This window comes from Polypterus senegalus, chromosome 10 (genome assembly GCF_016835505.1).
Source record: "Polypterus senegalus isolate Bchr_013 chromosome 10, ASM1683550v1, whole genome shotgun sequence".
Taxonomy (NCBI): domain Eukaryota; kingdom Metazoa; phylum Chordata; class Cladistia; order Polypteriformes; family Polypteridae; genus Polypterus; species Polypterus senegalus.
Genome location: NC_053163.1, coordinates 152,132,462 through 152,147,846, shown reverse-complemented (window position 1 = coordinate 152,147,846; position 15,385 = coordinate 152,132,462). Strand labels below are relative to the sequence as shown.

At 39.8% G+C, this 15,385-nt stretch overlaps 1 protein-coding gene across 1 annotated transcript in view; it reads right to left on the bottom strand.

The window, feature by feature from the left end:
• The window catches only part of jak3 (Janus kinase 3 (a protein tyrosine kinase, leukocyte)), a 191,114-nt gene that overhangs the window by 44,688 nt on the left and 131,041 nt on the right, over nucleotides 1–15,385 (bottom strand). The window contains exons 14-16 of the mRNA XM_039767079.1: nucleotides 10,463–10,590; nucleotides 3,647–3,785; nucleotides 2,013–2,164 (exon numbers count right to left, since the gene is read on the bottom strand). Of these exons, the coding sequence (XP_039623013.1) occupies nucleotides 2,013–2,164; nucleotides 3,647–3,785; nucleotides 10,463–10,590 (419 nt within the window). The remainder of the gene's footprint in view (nucleotides 1–2,012; nucleotides 2,165–3,646; nucleotides 3,786–10,462; nucleotides 10,591–15,385) is intronic.

Here is a 15,385-nt window from a genome sequence, read left to right as displayed (position 1 = left end):
GCACACGGGCCCATCAGGTATATTTGTCTGTTGGATTAACATCATTTTTTTTAAAATGTTAGGTGATTTAGCCTTTTGCTTCGTTGGTCCGCATTTGTGGAACAAACTGCCATCGTCTGTAAATGTCATAAAATGCATTATGTTTTGGAGTATTTATTGTTTGGAACTCGTTTGGGAAAATTTTGAAGGTATTTACTTTCCTTTGTTTCAACATAAAGCACCTAGAGATGACATCGTTCATACTGTGTTATTATCTGTCACACGCCTCTCTGTCAGTTTATCTGTTCTCATGTGGCAGATTTGTTCTTTTTGTGTCCGATTGGATTCCATAACCGTAGTAACTTGAATGCCATTTCTGTATTTCCTGCAGTTTTATTAATAGATTTTAATACCACTGTACCGGAGAGCTTGTTAAATAATTGAGTTATTGATACAGCACGTACCTTGGGAAAAACTAGCCTCATTCTACTGATCCTCTATTCCCGATGAAACATTTGAAACTCCTTTAATTTTGTATGTTAAATTTGGTTAACTCTAATACAGACGCAAAATTTCATTCAGCTCTTTTGCAGTAATGTCTAGTTTTTGTACTGGTGGCCCTCCTATTGTGATTCCCCATTAAAATGAAACTCTGTCAATCCCCTATTTTAAATTGAATATGTAATAATATCAATGACACAGAGCTGCTTTTGAGTGATGCACCATTTTGCATCTGTCCCTAGTCAAGCTGCCAGTCCTCCCCCAATTCATTGTTGCTATCAGCTATACCACTTGCACTTCAGAACAGGTAATTCAATAAGAAGCTAAGGAGTCTGGCCAGTACTTGGATTTGAGGCCATCTAAAAAGAGCTGGGATTACTGCTGGAAGAGGGGTTGGTGAGGCCATCGGGGGGGGCATTTAATCTGTGGTCTATGTGTGGATTGACTTTAAAATGTTGTTGCTGGTTCTTAAATCACTACACTGGTCTGCTCCTGCCTATTTATCTGAATCGTGTGGTTTACAGAAGCTATCCAGACAGAATAGGTCTACCGGGCACTTGTTGCTTATGGTCCCTCGTGCTAAGTGTTAAACTAAGGGGGACACGACGTCTGCAGCTGCTGCCCCTCATCTGTGGAGCTCTTTACCTCAGTACATTAGGGAGTCACCCTCAATTGAACTGTTTAAATTGAGACTGAAGACCTATTTCTGTTCTCTCGCTCTTCAATGCTGATGGTTGCCCTGCTGTTAGTCGTCATCTCTCTTTTCTTTAACTCACCACTGGCTTTATTTCATTTTATTGCACTTTAGTTCTATTTATTTTATGTATGTTTATTGTATGTTTTAAAGCAAAGCACTATAGCATTACTGATGTTGTTTTCAATGTGCTCTATAAATAAATTGAGATTGACATTTAATCCCAATGCCCCAGTGCAGTGGCAAGGAAGTTGGGTTGTAAAAATTTAGATGAGATGTAAAACTGAGGTCCTGACACTCTGTGTGGCATATAATCTGCCTGGATATCTTTTAAAATTTTTGATGTTAAGGTTCTAATATCATTCAAAGGGATAATTAGGGGGGTCTAATCCCCTGTATTTAGCACATTGGGAGCAGTTCTAAACACAGAGGACACCACAGGCAAAATCTACTTTAAACATGTCTTCTGTGTGACAAATACATGTTTGGCAACGTAAATGGCAACCGTGCCCCGAGTTGTGCTTGGCTGACGTTGCTGTCACTTATTGAAAAATAAGGAAGATTTAAAGCAATAGTCATCAAAAGGAGCTGCACAGACATTGAGGTTTTCTCTGAGTTTCTTCATTTGGATCCACTGGTGCTGCTCCAGACTGAAAGTACACATCAGAGTGACAAACAAAGCAGCTCCTTTAACTTCAGCCACATTCCTCTCATTCTAGAGACAGTGGGTGTCATACGCCAGAGAGATAAGAGCAGGGAGGTGAGCCGGAAACATTTTAGTCATCTAAGTCAGCTTTCTTGTCTTTAGTGTGGGAGCAGGACATGTTGTATTACTCACCGACTCGAGGTCATGGCCGAGCAGAGGCACCTCACCGCTGTTGAAGATCTCCCACAGCGTGGTGCCAAAGCTCCATTTGTCTGACTCCAGCACTGGCACTGCTGGGCACTCTACCAGTTCAGGAGCCACCCATGGGATACGGTCCAAAACCACTACAAGTTAAAAGAAAGAAGGGAAATAAATACATAAATATGCAAATAAATAAATAAAAAAATATCAGCATTAGAGAATCTGTATGATCTCCACTGCTTTTTACATTAGTCTACTAATTTTTTGATTTCTATCTATCTATCTATCTATCTATCTATCTATCTATTATATAGTGCCTTTCACATCTGTCTATCTATCTATTATATAGTGCCTTTCACATCTATCTATCTATCTATCTATTATATAGTGCCTTTCACATCTATCTATCTATCTATATATTATATAGTGCCTTTCACATCTATCTATCTATCTATATATTATATAATGTCTTTCAAATCTATCTATCTATCTATCTATTATATAGTGCCTTTCACATCTATCTATCTATCTATTATATAGTGCCTTTCACATCTATCTATCTATCTAATAGATAGAGCCTTTCATATTTTTTTGTCTATTATATAGCACCTTAAGTATGGGAAAGGCACTATATAAATAAAATGTATTTATTTTATTATTATTATTACTATTATTATTATTATTTTTATAATACTTAGTAATGACCTGCTTTTTCAAAAAAGTGTAAGGTTTTGCTTTGATAACAAATGCTTTGTCATGCGATAATTTCAGAGTTATTGTCACGTGTCTACAGTGAAATGAAATTCCTAATGGCACGTGTGACCAACATGGAGCAGGCCCCGTCATTGGTGTAATTAAACATCACAATTGAATACGCAGCGGTCAATGAAATGTACATGATAATGGCTTGTCAGTAGCGGAACTGACTGACCCCCAGTTTTTCACCAGGCCTGTGCTATTCATTGTAACCGCAATTGGACCATTAACATGTGCCAGGCGATAATGGCTACCCGCTCAGACACTGGCACCTTATGCCTTTCCCGGACCCTCATAACACACTGGAGAGCCACTACAATGCCACACAGCCAGGTGGTAGAGTCTCGATGCATCAAATTTCTGCACCCTCCCCCGGTGACTGGATGTGTATGAGGTTGATTAGCATTGAATTCATGAACGCACATTTACAAGGTGATTGTGACTTATTAGGGTTAATTGTGTAGAAATGTGTGTACGACGGGTTTTATAAATCTGATTATGCACTTTCCTGGTTTTTGGAGTGCCTGTATTTTCAAGTTCAAATCCACGCAAAGTTTTAGAAACGAGGCCTCAGGACTGTTACCTTCACAAATGTTATGCGTGTTATATTACATTTTATGGATTTTTCTACACCCCTTTTCTTCCAGTCAATGTCATAGTGGTCAGGACTATCTATATCTCTGCTTCCCTGCCCATTGTGCTCTTATTTTACTACCTAAACAATATGCTCAAAATTCAGTAAAGAGCATTCCATACTTGTACACTCATACAAAAAACATGGCAGCCAAACAGGCCTACTCATATCTGAATACATTCCGATATTTTTGGAGTTTTATAGCACATATATGCTAATAAGTCATGCCCTTTACCTTCCCTGGTCAGCACTCCCACACTGATCCCCGGGTCGCTCAGCTTGATAAATGGGGGGCTTCCTGTCGTCGCGTCTCCTTCCCTGGACAGCAACAGATTCTTTGCCCGGATGTTTCCGTGAACGATTTTCTTATCCTCCTTCAGGTGGCGTGAAAGGAAGAGTAAGAAAATTAGACCTTTAAGAATAAACGAAAAGAAGTCAAACCATTGTAAGAAGATCAAATCCGTGTTCAATTCTTCTGTTTCAAGAGGTTTAGACCAAGCATGGCTGATGAATAGGAAATAATCAGGAAGAGTCAGTCAGTGCAAATGGAGGACTCTGTGAATAATAATCAAACTTTGCCTCTCATTAATTAAACATTTAAATGAGAGCGGTGACAGAGATGACATGACAGTATGACTCGCCCGTAATCCTTTTGTGAATGTTCCTGTGACACGGCTTTCATGCTTTCTTCACTCTGCTTAACAATTCAGCTTGAGAAGCTTAATGAATTATGTGAAAAAGGCAGAGAGGGTGGATGAGCTGCGTAAAAAAAACATAAGCAGGAACTTTGAAAAAGAGGAAAGTACAAGAAGAAGGAAAGAAAAGGAAGACAATTCCTAGTGCATTCTGGGACCTGGCGTCTGTACTGTGTAAGATATGGCCGGCCATGTACCCCGGCCAATACCTCCAGGCCGCCAGATGGAGCCCTCCTTGCAGCGTAGAGGTGCCCCGAATGCCAGCAAGGAATTATGGACAGTGGTCATTAAATGCACAGCCCTACTGGATACCATGGGGGGCCGCCAGGAGTCGCTGCAGGGAGGCCCAGGGACTATTTTCCCTACACTTCGGAAGTACGTCCCACTCACATGGACAGAAGAACTGGCGTGCTTCGGGATGAAGAAAAAGAGAAGTTTTACCTGACCCGGAAGTGATAGAAAGTCACATGGACTGAGGGACAAACACTTCCGGGTCAAGGAGTATAAAGGACTGTGGGAGATCCCAGACAGACGAGCGGAGTTGAGAGGCAGGGTGGCTAAGCGTCTGGGAGTGGAGGATTGGTTTATTATTGTTATTGTTATTGGTGTATTGGAGAATTGTGGAGAGGAGCGTGCTTTGTGCACTTTATTATTATAATAAATAATTATTTGGACTTTTATCTGGTGTCTGACATGTGGTCCGAGGGTACAAGGGTGCGAGAAAACCCTAATTCTGTCACAACTGCAAGAAAACGAATTGACCCACACGTCTAGTGATCTGCTGGATTTCACTCACTTAATTCTTTGAGAATTCATAATATATGGAGCTGGATGGTCAGAACCCTTACCAGGCCAGGATGCCCATGAAACAGTTGAAGACACACAGCAGTGTGGGAGGAGGTGGGCTGACGTGTTGACAGGCAACAGTTGTGTCGCCAGTTTAACTCTTTGAGGGCTGAATATTTTTTTGAAAAAAATTCCACATTCTGAAAAGCACACAGAGCAACGGTTTAACACAGAAATCAACAGGAAACGTCTGTTGCTGCGTGCCGTAGGTTGATGCGCTTGCAAACTCCGTAATGGCGCACTATCGTGCAGTGAATCCACTTGACTTATAGGTTTTTATCCTCTTTCTCTGTACGTTTAGCCTTTGTTTGCTCAGAGTTTGATGTGCTTGCTGCTTCCTGAGCTTAGGAGGTCAGTCATCACCCCGAAAGCAGATAGTAGACGTCACGTAGTATATGTGTACTAAATTTCAGGTCAATCGGTCAAACGGTTTGTGAGCTACAGGCGATTTAAAATCCTGGACAGACAAACGGACAGCCACAGTAGCGTATTCTATTGCACAGGTAACGGCGCACTGTACGATAACGTGCAGTGAATACACTTGACTTATAGTTTTCATCCTCTTTCTCTGTACGTTTACCTTTCATTTGCTCAGAGGTTGATGTGCTTGCTCCTTCCCGAGCAGCTCTTCTTTTCTTCTCCATCCTAACCGCCCGCTTCTTTTCTTCTTCCGTCAGCATCTTTTTGCGTTAAAACCGAACAAGTCAGTGTTTGTGTTGCAATTACTTTGTAAGTTATTTTTTAAATTTTCACTTAAGCTGGCACTTAAGTCTTCAATCTGCCTCAAGAATGATTTAAGATATGAAGAGGTAGGGGAAGTGACGGCGAAGGTGGTAGGGATAAGAACGGCTCCCATACACATGCGCCACACGGCCGCCCTTCTGAGTGCTGCCGAGAGTTGATTCTACAACAAAATAAAATAAAAATAAAAAAAGGAATAACTTAGGAGGTCAATCATCACCCCAAAACTGGATAGTAGACGTCACGTAGTATATGTGTACCAAATTTCAAGTCAATAGGTCAAATGGTTTACGAGCTTCAGGTGATTTCAAATCCTGGACAAATGGACAGACACGGTAGAGTATTATATATAATGATTATATTATATATATATATATATATACAGTGGTACCTCGGTATACGTTCTTAATCCATTCCAGATCCTTGGACTTTTACCAAACAGGACATATACCAAACAATTTTTTCCCATAAGAAATAAAGGGAAAATGATTAAACCATTCCCATGAAAAAAAAAATCCTATTGTTATTGTCATGTAATACATTGATGGAGTTGTATAAAATAATTTAAACACTGGTTAAAACTAAAATACCTAAATACAAAAGACATTAGATGAAATAAATGAAAATTTAACCTCACTTTACTTTTTAATAATGTCATTGTTTTTCACAATCATAGATACCATCATTCTTGGAATATGGTATGCATCAGCCAAGTCCCGGATACGCATGCCACCTTCATACTTTTCAACAACCAATTCAAATTTACGCAAAAAAACACAAAATCCCGTGAAAATTCACAGAGAGTTATAGCGCGTACTGATGCTCGTGGGCAGTTGTGGCTTTGTCCCGAGAGAGGTAAACCAAGGCAGCGCGCGGTATTCTAGCACGCGAGTCGTATTCCAAACAAAGGTCGTATACCAAGAAAAATTTTTGGCATCCAAACAGGACGTATAGCAAGTTGGACTTATTCCAAAGCGGATGTATAACGAGGTACCACTGTATTATATTATATTACATTATATCTATATATATAATTCACTAAGGGCACGCAAGACAGAGAGCCACGCCCACCAACTCACAGAGCCCCGCCCACCAACTCTAAGACCATGAGATACGCACGACAGAGCCCCGCCTGCCATCTCTAATCCTAATTCCGCGTCCACTGTCGCTCTCCATCAAACAGCAATAATTAGCAAACAAACAAAGATAACTGGCAGTGACAATGCAAAATTCACAATTGGTATGCCAGTTTGAAAAGATAAGTTTTGAGGGCAGTTTTAAAATGTGTTATTGAATCGAGCTGACGTATATGAGAGGGAAGAGAATTCCCGAGTTGAGGAGCACAATGAGAGACGTTCGAGCTCCTAAAGCACTGAGTCTGACGTGCGGTACAGAAAGTCGAGCTGCAGATGAGGATCTGAGTGAGCGAGAGGAGTGTCAGTCTGGAGGAGATCAGTGAGGTTGTGGAGAGCTTTAAATGTTCAGACCGGTATTTAGTATTGTATTCTGTAGTGAACAGGGAGCCAGTGAAGTTGAGAGAGAGTAGGTGTGATATGTTCAGTGGATTTAGAACAGCAAGTTATTATCCTGGCAGCAGAACTTTGAAGAAGTCGTAAGCAATGGATACGTTTTTGTGGGATGACAGATAGAATAGCATTACAGTGATCTATACGTGAGGTAACTTGGGCATTAACTGATACTTTAGTAATGTGTTGCGTAAGAACAGGACGAAGTCTAGAAATGTTTCGGAGATGGAAGAAGGCAGTCCGAGAAATATTACTTATATGGGAGGAATTATTTAATAGTAATAATAATAATAATTATTATTATTATTATTTTTATTTAATAATTTCCATTATTAGTGTATAAATGGATATAAATAATTGCATGTAAACGATTCACCAAAATCTGTTGTTTGTAAACGATACTGTTTAAAACGTTATTGTTTTTTCATCAGAAAACCCGTTTTCCACGTCTACGTGTATTAGTTTAAATGGCAGTTTTAGCACTCGCAATAGGGCGGACGCACTGACTTATGGTGTCGACTGGGCAACACAGTGAATGTGGCGCCTATCTATATGCAGTATGTCTACGTTTTCCGTAGCCTACTACAGGAAGGTACTCTCTCGACCATTGGCATTGGTTTCGCTCCTTGCTATTTTCGTTATACTGCGACGGTGGTTACCTAAGCCTTTGTTATACTGAATTCCTTTCTCACTATTTTCCGTTCCTATTCTTACACCGCCGGGCTTTGGCTTGTTATATTATATTATATTATATTAGTAGTAGTTAAGCAATTTCAATCATCTTGAAACACACTTATCATGATATTAAATATAGAAACAGAGAAACGTACTGAATACTAATGATGCACTTACAGTGGGGAAAATAAGTATTGAACACGTCAACATTTTTCTCAGTAAGTACATTTCTAATGGGGCTCTTGACATGAAATTTTTACCAAATGTCAGCAACAACCCAAGTAATCCACACATACAAAGAAATCAAAACAAACAAGTCCATAAATTATGTGTAATAAAGTGGAATGACACAGGGAATAAGTACTGAACACGCTTACTGAAATGTATTGAATACTTAGCAGAAACTTGAATTTCAGAATACAAACAATGTCAGTGGGAAATACAATTGAAATCTCCAAATGTTATTAAGCTTCCAGATCTTAAAGTAATATAAAATAAACGCAACTCTTAATACATAAGAAGCTGAAGTATAGTTTGAATGGTGTGAGTATCCTTTTTTTTACAACGTGAGTCTATACTTTTTCACGATAAAAGATTATTTAATAGTAATTAACATTTTTTTATTTCATAATCACTTCAGAACAACAAAAAGAATGGCCTTATTGAAACAGGAGGAAGAGCACATTTTAATAATGCTGAGTACCATTTTTCACTCTACAAGTGGGAATTAAGAGACAGCAGAGCTAGACACAGTGCCGTCATGACTCTATTGCAAAAGAATCAAATAAAATGTCCGCCTGTCCATTCTTCAGTTCATTTCACTTTCTGAACTAATATTTTTACACTAAGAGGCATGAAGTGCTGAAGCTTATTCGGGCAGCGTGGAGCATATTGTACCAGTCTATCATACTCACGTGTGGGCATTATCAAGATGCCAGTAAACCTAATGTTCACGTTTTTTGTGACGTGGAAGTCAAAATACATGGAAAAAAATGATGCTGAAATGCGAACAACTGGAATAATGCACAGGTTGAAAATCAAGCCCAGATCACTGAAGCTGTGAAGCAACAACAACTAGCTATTAGGAGGCCACTGTACTGTCTGACATGAAGCATAATAATGAATACATTTTCTAAACTTGATTTTTATCCTAAATGTTTCGATTGTGAGGCACGTGTACCCGATTTTGTGCCTACTGAATGTGCTTGGACTCAATTTCACTCACAGTTTGTCCTTGAATTGCATTTATTGCTCCACCTTGTGGACATCCAAATGAAACACTCATTTACAGAGAGTGCTTATCTGCGACAGTCACTCACAGGCCGTCATAGAATAAGAAGTAAAATAAGTCGTGCTGATCTACCTGGTCTGGCCACTTCAATAAATGTGCACTTGTCCGCCCTGTGAGGTTGCTACTCCAGTTGTCCACCATTCTTACTTAGCTCTCATTTTTCTCAGTCTCTGATATTCTGTCCCCTGTCTGTAATTCAATCACATCCTTAAACTATGCCTTGCACTTAAAGGAACACTCCACCCAAAAGCGATATTTATTTTATATTTTAGTTACCACATATAGTTTGTATTGGCGGGTAAGAGATTTTTCAATCTAATGTTTTCCTGAGGAAAGTACATAAAAAAGATTCTAAGAGAATGGTTACCAATACTGGACAATGGCAAACAATATGAAAAACGTCCTTGTTGTGCCACATAATTCACATGTCTGTTATTCATTCACATGCTTAAAATGTGCAAAATGCATGCATTTTCTGGTAACAAAATTATTAATACTTCTGGAAAATTCAGCATACAACATAAACAGAAGACAGGATTCTTGACCAATGAATGGGAGGTATAGGCAGAGAGGATTCTTGACCAATGAATGAGCAAGAGAGAGAGAGAGAGAAAGAGAGAGAGAGATAGACAAGATTCTTGACCAATGAATGAGCAGGTGAGAGATGGACAAGACTCTTGACCAATGAATGACTGAGGAGAGGCAGAGAGGATTCTTGACCAATGAATGAGGGGGAGAAGCTGAGTGAATTCTTGACCAAGAAATGAGAGGGAGAGGCAGAGAGGATTCTTGACCAATGAATGAGGGGGAGAAGCTGAGTGAATTCTTGACCAAGAAATGAGAGGGAGAGGCAGAAAGGATTCTAGACCAATGAATGAGGGGGAGAAGCTGAGTGAATTCTTGACCAAGAAATGAGAGGGAGAGGCAGAGAGGATCCTTGACCAATGAATGAGGGGGAGAGGTCTACTAGAAATTCAGCTCCGATATGCAAAATTACATCAAAGAGTTAAAAGCAATTTGAAAATTACGCAGTAGCCATAACAGATAGAAGCTGACACATGACAGCACGTTTGCAAAGGCTTATGGGTATTTCAAACACGCACAGCACAGCACTCTGCTGCTAGTCTAGTTAAAGCGAAGGTCAAATGAACATGGACTGGTCCGTTAAGGGATTGCACCACCATTGAACATTGCACTCTAGTGAGATTCCCTTTGGGCAGAGGAAATGAAACCTGCTGAAATTCCCCGACCGCCATCTTTGAGGAAGTTGCTCTCACCAGGTAGTTCAGGGCACAAGCAAGTTGGCGGGCCACATCCAGTTTCCAGCGGACCTGCACTGTGCTGCGATTCCTCTTTAGAAACAGATCCAGAGCACCATACTTGACGTATTCCTGCACCATGACATCTAGGGGCAGAAAACACAAGACAAAAACAATGGGGACGATGTTAACTGTGTTATTAATGGCTAAACAAAGAAACAGGCTTTAGTGGAGGCACATAGTTATTAAGCGTTATTTCTAAAACGATTCCAACTGAGTGTCAAAGTCTGATAAAATACGTGACTCACTCTCAGAGCTGGGGTCAGTCAAGACTAGAGCTTTGAGGAGCCCTGACAGCTGGTCATCTCATGTCCAACACTACAACACTGGAAAGCGCAGAAATTTGCCTCCATTTTCTCCTTTCTTCCACACTTCTTATGTGACCCGTCCATAACTGGCTCCTACTCAGTACATTTTCTCAGCTGCTTTGTTCACCTTGTGCTCTCAATAACAATTCCACCTCATCGTCAGTCCAAACCAAGCAATCTGTTTTTTGTTTTTTTGCAATTTCTGTTCTCTGTGTGTGAATTCAAACTGCAAATGAATGTCTAGTGTGGAGGACCCTTCCTTGTTCTGATTCTGCTGATGCCCACGAGCCCAGTGTGACCCGGGACTCATTCATAAAAAATGAGAAAATGCTACTGTGGATGGACATCGTTCAAGTTTTAAAATAAAAACATAGTAATGTGGACATAGCCTCGTCGCCACCAAGATGCAAAACATGAAAAGGCATTGGAATCATTGGACTTCAGTGTGGCGTGACAGTCCACCCGGCCATTTTAGAACTTGCCTGCAGAATCACACGCTTTACATAAATTGAAACCATGACGTGAAACTGGTCTCTCAATCAGTTTAGGATTCTCGATTTGGTGTAGTGCCTTCACTAAAGGGCATCATTAAAACATCCTTGATGAACTCACAAGAATGCAACGCATACCCTTAGTGTCCAAACCCTCCCCATGGTGACCTCATTTCCTGAAAAGAACATTTGGAACAAGACTGAGTAAAACCTGAAAGAATTAGCAGCAGGACTGCAGCAGCATGTGGTTTACAGTCTGCAGTTTAACAGGAAAAATCCACGTATTACAATAAAGGGGCTGGATGGCAGCCTGGTAGCACAGGATAGAAGGCAGGAAGAAACCTTCAAAGGATCAAAGGCCATCATCTACAGTTGTGGCCAAAAGTTTTGAGAATGAACCAAGTTTTAGTTTTCACAAAGTCTGCTGCTTCAGTGTTTTTAGATCTTATTGTCAGATGTTTCTCTGGTGTACTGAAGTAGAATTACAAGCAGTTCAGAAGTTTCAAAGGTTTTTAATGACAATGACATGACGTTTATGCACAGAGTCCATATTTGCAGTGTTGGCTCTTCTTTCTTTTTCAAGACCGCTGCAATTTGCCCTGGCAGGCTGTCTGGCAATCAACTTCTAGGCCAAATCCTGACTGATGGTAGCCCATTCTTGCAGAACCAATGCTTGGAGTTTGTCTGAATTGGTGGGTTTTTGTTTGTCCACTCGCCTCTTGAGGACTGACCACAAGTTCTCAATGGGATTAAGTTCTGGGGAGTTTCCTGGCCATTGACCCCAAATTTCGATGCTTTGTTCCCACTTGCTTCTTAACTTTTGCCTTATGGCCCGGTGCTCCATCAAGCTGGATTGTTCATTGTTGTTCACCGAACTGTTCTTGGATGGTTGGGAGAAGTTGCTCTCGGTGGATATTTTGGTCCCATTCTTTATTGATGGCTGTGTTCTTAGGCCAAATTGTGAGTGAGCCCACTGCCTTGGCTGAGAAGCAACTCCACACATTAGTGGTCTCAGGATGCTGTACTGTTGGCATAACACGGCACTGATGGAGAGCCGCTCACCTTGTCTTTTTTTCCGTATGCCCCAAACAATCAGAAAGGGGATTCATCAGAGAAAATGACGTTCCCCCAGCAGTCCTCAGCAGTCCAATCCCAGAATATCAGTCTGTCCCTGATGTTTTTCTTGGCTTCTTTGCTGCCCTTTTTGACACTCATCAGGCCATCCTCCAAAAGTCTTCACCTCACTCACACCTGCCTGCTGCAATTCCTGATCAAGCTCTGCACTGGTGGTCCCCCCGATCCCGCAGCTGAATCAACTTTAGGAGACGATCCTGGCGCTTGCTGGACTTTCTTGGGCGCCCTGAAGCCTTCTTCACATCAGCAGTGGAAATGGGGTTTTTTGATTAAGTTCATTTTCATGGCAAAGAGGGACTTTGCAATTAATTACAATTCATCTGATCACTCTTCAGAACATTCTGGAGTCAATGTAAATTGCCATCATAAAAACTGAGGCAGCAAACTTTGTGAAAATTAATATTTGTGTCATTCTCAAAACTTTTGAGTCTTTCAAATTCAGCTCAATTACTGGTCACAGGAAGCTGGAATCTATTCCACCAGTATTGGATTTGGGCACAAGCTTGTCTCATTGCTTATGTATGCACACACACACACACAGACTTAGAAGGAGTCAATTACAGCAGGAGGGACAGGCAAACCTATGGGAGTGTACATGGAGAACTGGGAAAATTTGAAAAGTCCACATAGGCAGTAACTGGGCCAAGGACTTTAACTAAGTGCTTGGAGATGTAAGGCAAGAGTGCTAACCACTGTGTCACCATGCTATTATTATATTATATTATATTATATTATATTATATTATATTATATTATATTATATTATATTATATTATATTATATTATATTATAAAGCATTTGGTACTAGGTAGGAACTAACCACCATGTCAATATATTATACTTCCATCCATTATCCAACCCGGTTTATCCTAACTACAGGGTCACAGTGGTTTGCTGGAGCCAATCCCAGCCAACACAGGGTGCAAGGCAGGAACAAACCCTGGGCAGGCGCCAGCCCACCACATATTATATTATATTATATTATATTATATTATATTATATTATATTATATTATATTATATTATCTGCGGTGGGCTGGCACCTGCCCAGGGTTTGTTCCTGCCTTGCACCCTGTTTTGGCTGGATTAACTCCATTGGCTATTATATTATATTATATTATATTATATTATATTATATTATATTATATTATATTATATTATATTATAGCCTTCCTATATTATCTATCTATCTATCTATCTATCTATCTATCTATCTATCTATCTATCTATCTATCATATAGTGCCTTTCACATTATCTATCTATCTATCTATCTATCTATAGTGCCTTTCACATTATCTATCTATCTATCTATCTATCTATCTATACTAATAAAAGGCAAAGCCCTCACTCACTCACTCACTGACTCATCACTTCGCAGCGATGTCATGTGTTTAAGAAGTTATGAAAAAGAAAAGGAAACATTTTAAAAATAACGTAACATGATTGTCAAAGTAATTGTTTTGTGTATTTGGCGGCAGCGTCACGAAGTTGTTTTCGGTAGCTGCATCAGAAAATGTACCATGACGTCTGACACGCCTCCTTTTTACTGTTTTCTCACAGCTTGGATTGCTGCTGTCATATATATATACACACATACATACATACATATATATATATATATACACATACATATCTTCATATCTACATATCTATATATACATATCTACATATACACATATATATATACATACCTATCTACATCATATATACACACACATACATACATACACACACACAAATTATATATATGTGTGTATGTATGTATGTATGTATGTATGTATGTGTGTGTATATATATATATATAAAATGTAGATAGGGGTGTGTGTGTGTATATATATATATATACACATACATACATATATATACACATACATATACTTGTGTGTATGTTTGTATGTGTCTATATGTGTGTGTATAGCTTTGGTCACTGAGTGCAAGGGAAAAATAATAAAATATAGTCTATAAGTTATTAAACAGTAAAACATTAACGTTTTAAGAAGTACAGGTACATTGATCACTACTGGAGTGGTTGCGGGTAAACTACATTTTAAAGACTGTGTAACACAACAGGTAAGTAACTAACAGCAGCTAAAATATATATGGATCATCTCTCGGTAGTAGATCCCTTTTGAAAGGCGCTACACGACGGCTGTGGTATAGAAATTACATTTTCTATGTGAACGTTCAAATTTGTGCCTCTGGTAATGTGCCTTACCGGCATTTAAAGAAAATTAGTTTTGTGTCCTCTGCACTGTTAAGAGAGAAAGGCTTTGGTTTGGGATAAAAGGTGTAAAGAAAGGAAAGTTGCCTTTTTCTTTTATATAGTATAGAGAGATGTGTTCGCTGGCGTTATGATCGCCTTTTGGGACAGTCGCGGTGGGTCTTGTGTAGACTGGTGAGACGTCCCTGCCATTAATCAGCTGTGATGGCACTGTCAGTCCTCCACTCGTGTGCGTGTCTTCATAATCCGAGGTGAGGACCTCATAATCGTATACGTGCAAAAGAAAGTGTGAATCGCCTTAATATTATTTTGCCGTGGTGTAGAAAAGGGGTCCCGTGTTTGCACTTGTCTGGGCTATAGCGCAGGGGGAGGATGAAAAAAATTAAAAGTGCTCACTTTGACTTAAGGCAGAAGCGCAGTCAGCGTCTCAAAGGCCGGCACAGCTATGCGCGCTGGCTGCTCGACTTTGCAAGGCAGGAGACCACAGTTTTGCAGACACGTTCATGATATCAAAAGTCTCAGCGCTCTTTGGAGGTCATTCATATATATATATATAGCAAAATACCCGCGCCTCGCAGCGGAGAAGTAGTGTGTTAAAGAAGTAATGAAAAGAAAAGGAAACATTTTAATAATAACGTAACATGATTGACATTGTCATGAGTGTTGCTGTCATATATATGCCTGCCTAAATAAGTCACCCTCGCTTTGCTCTTACTTTTTTACCGTTC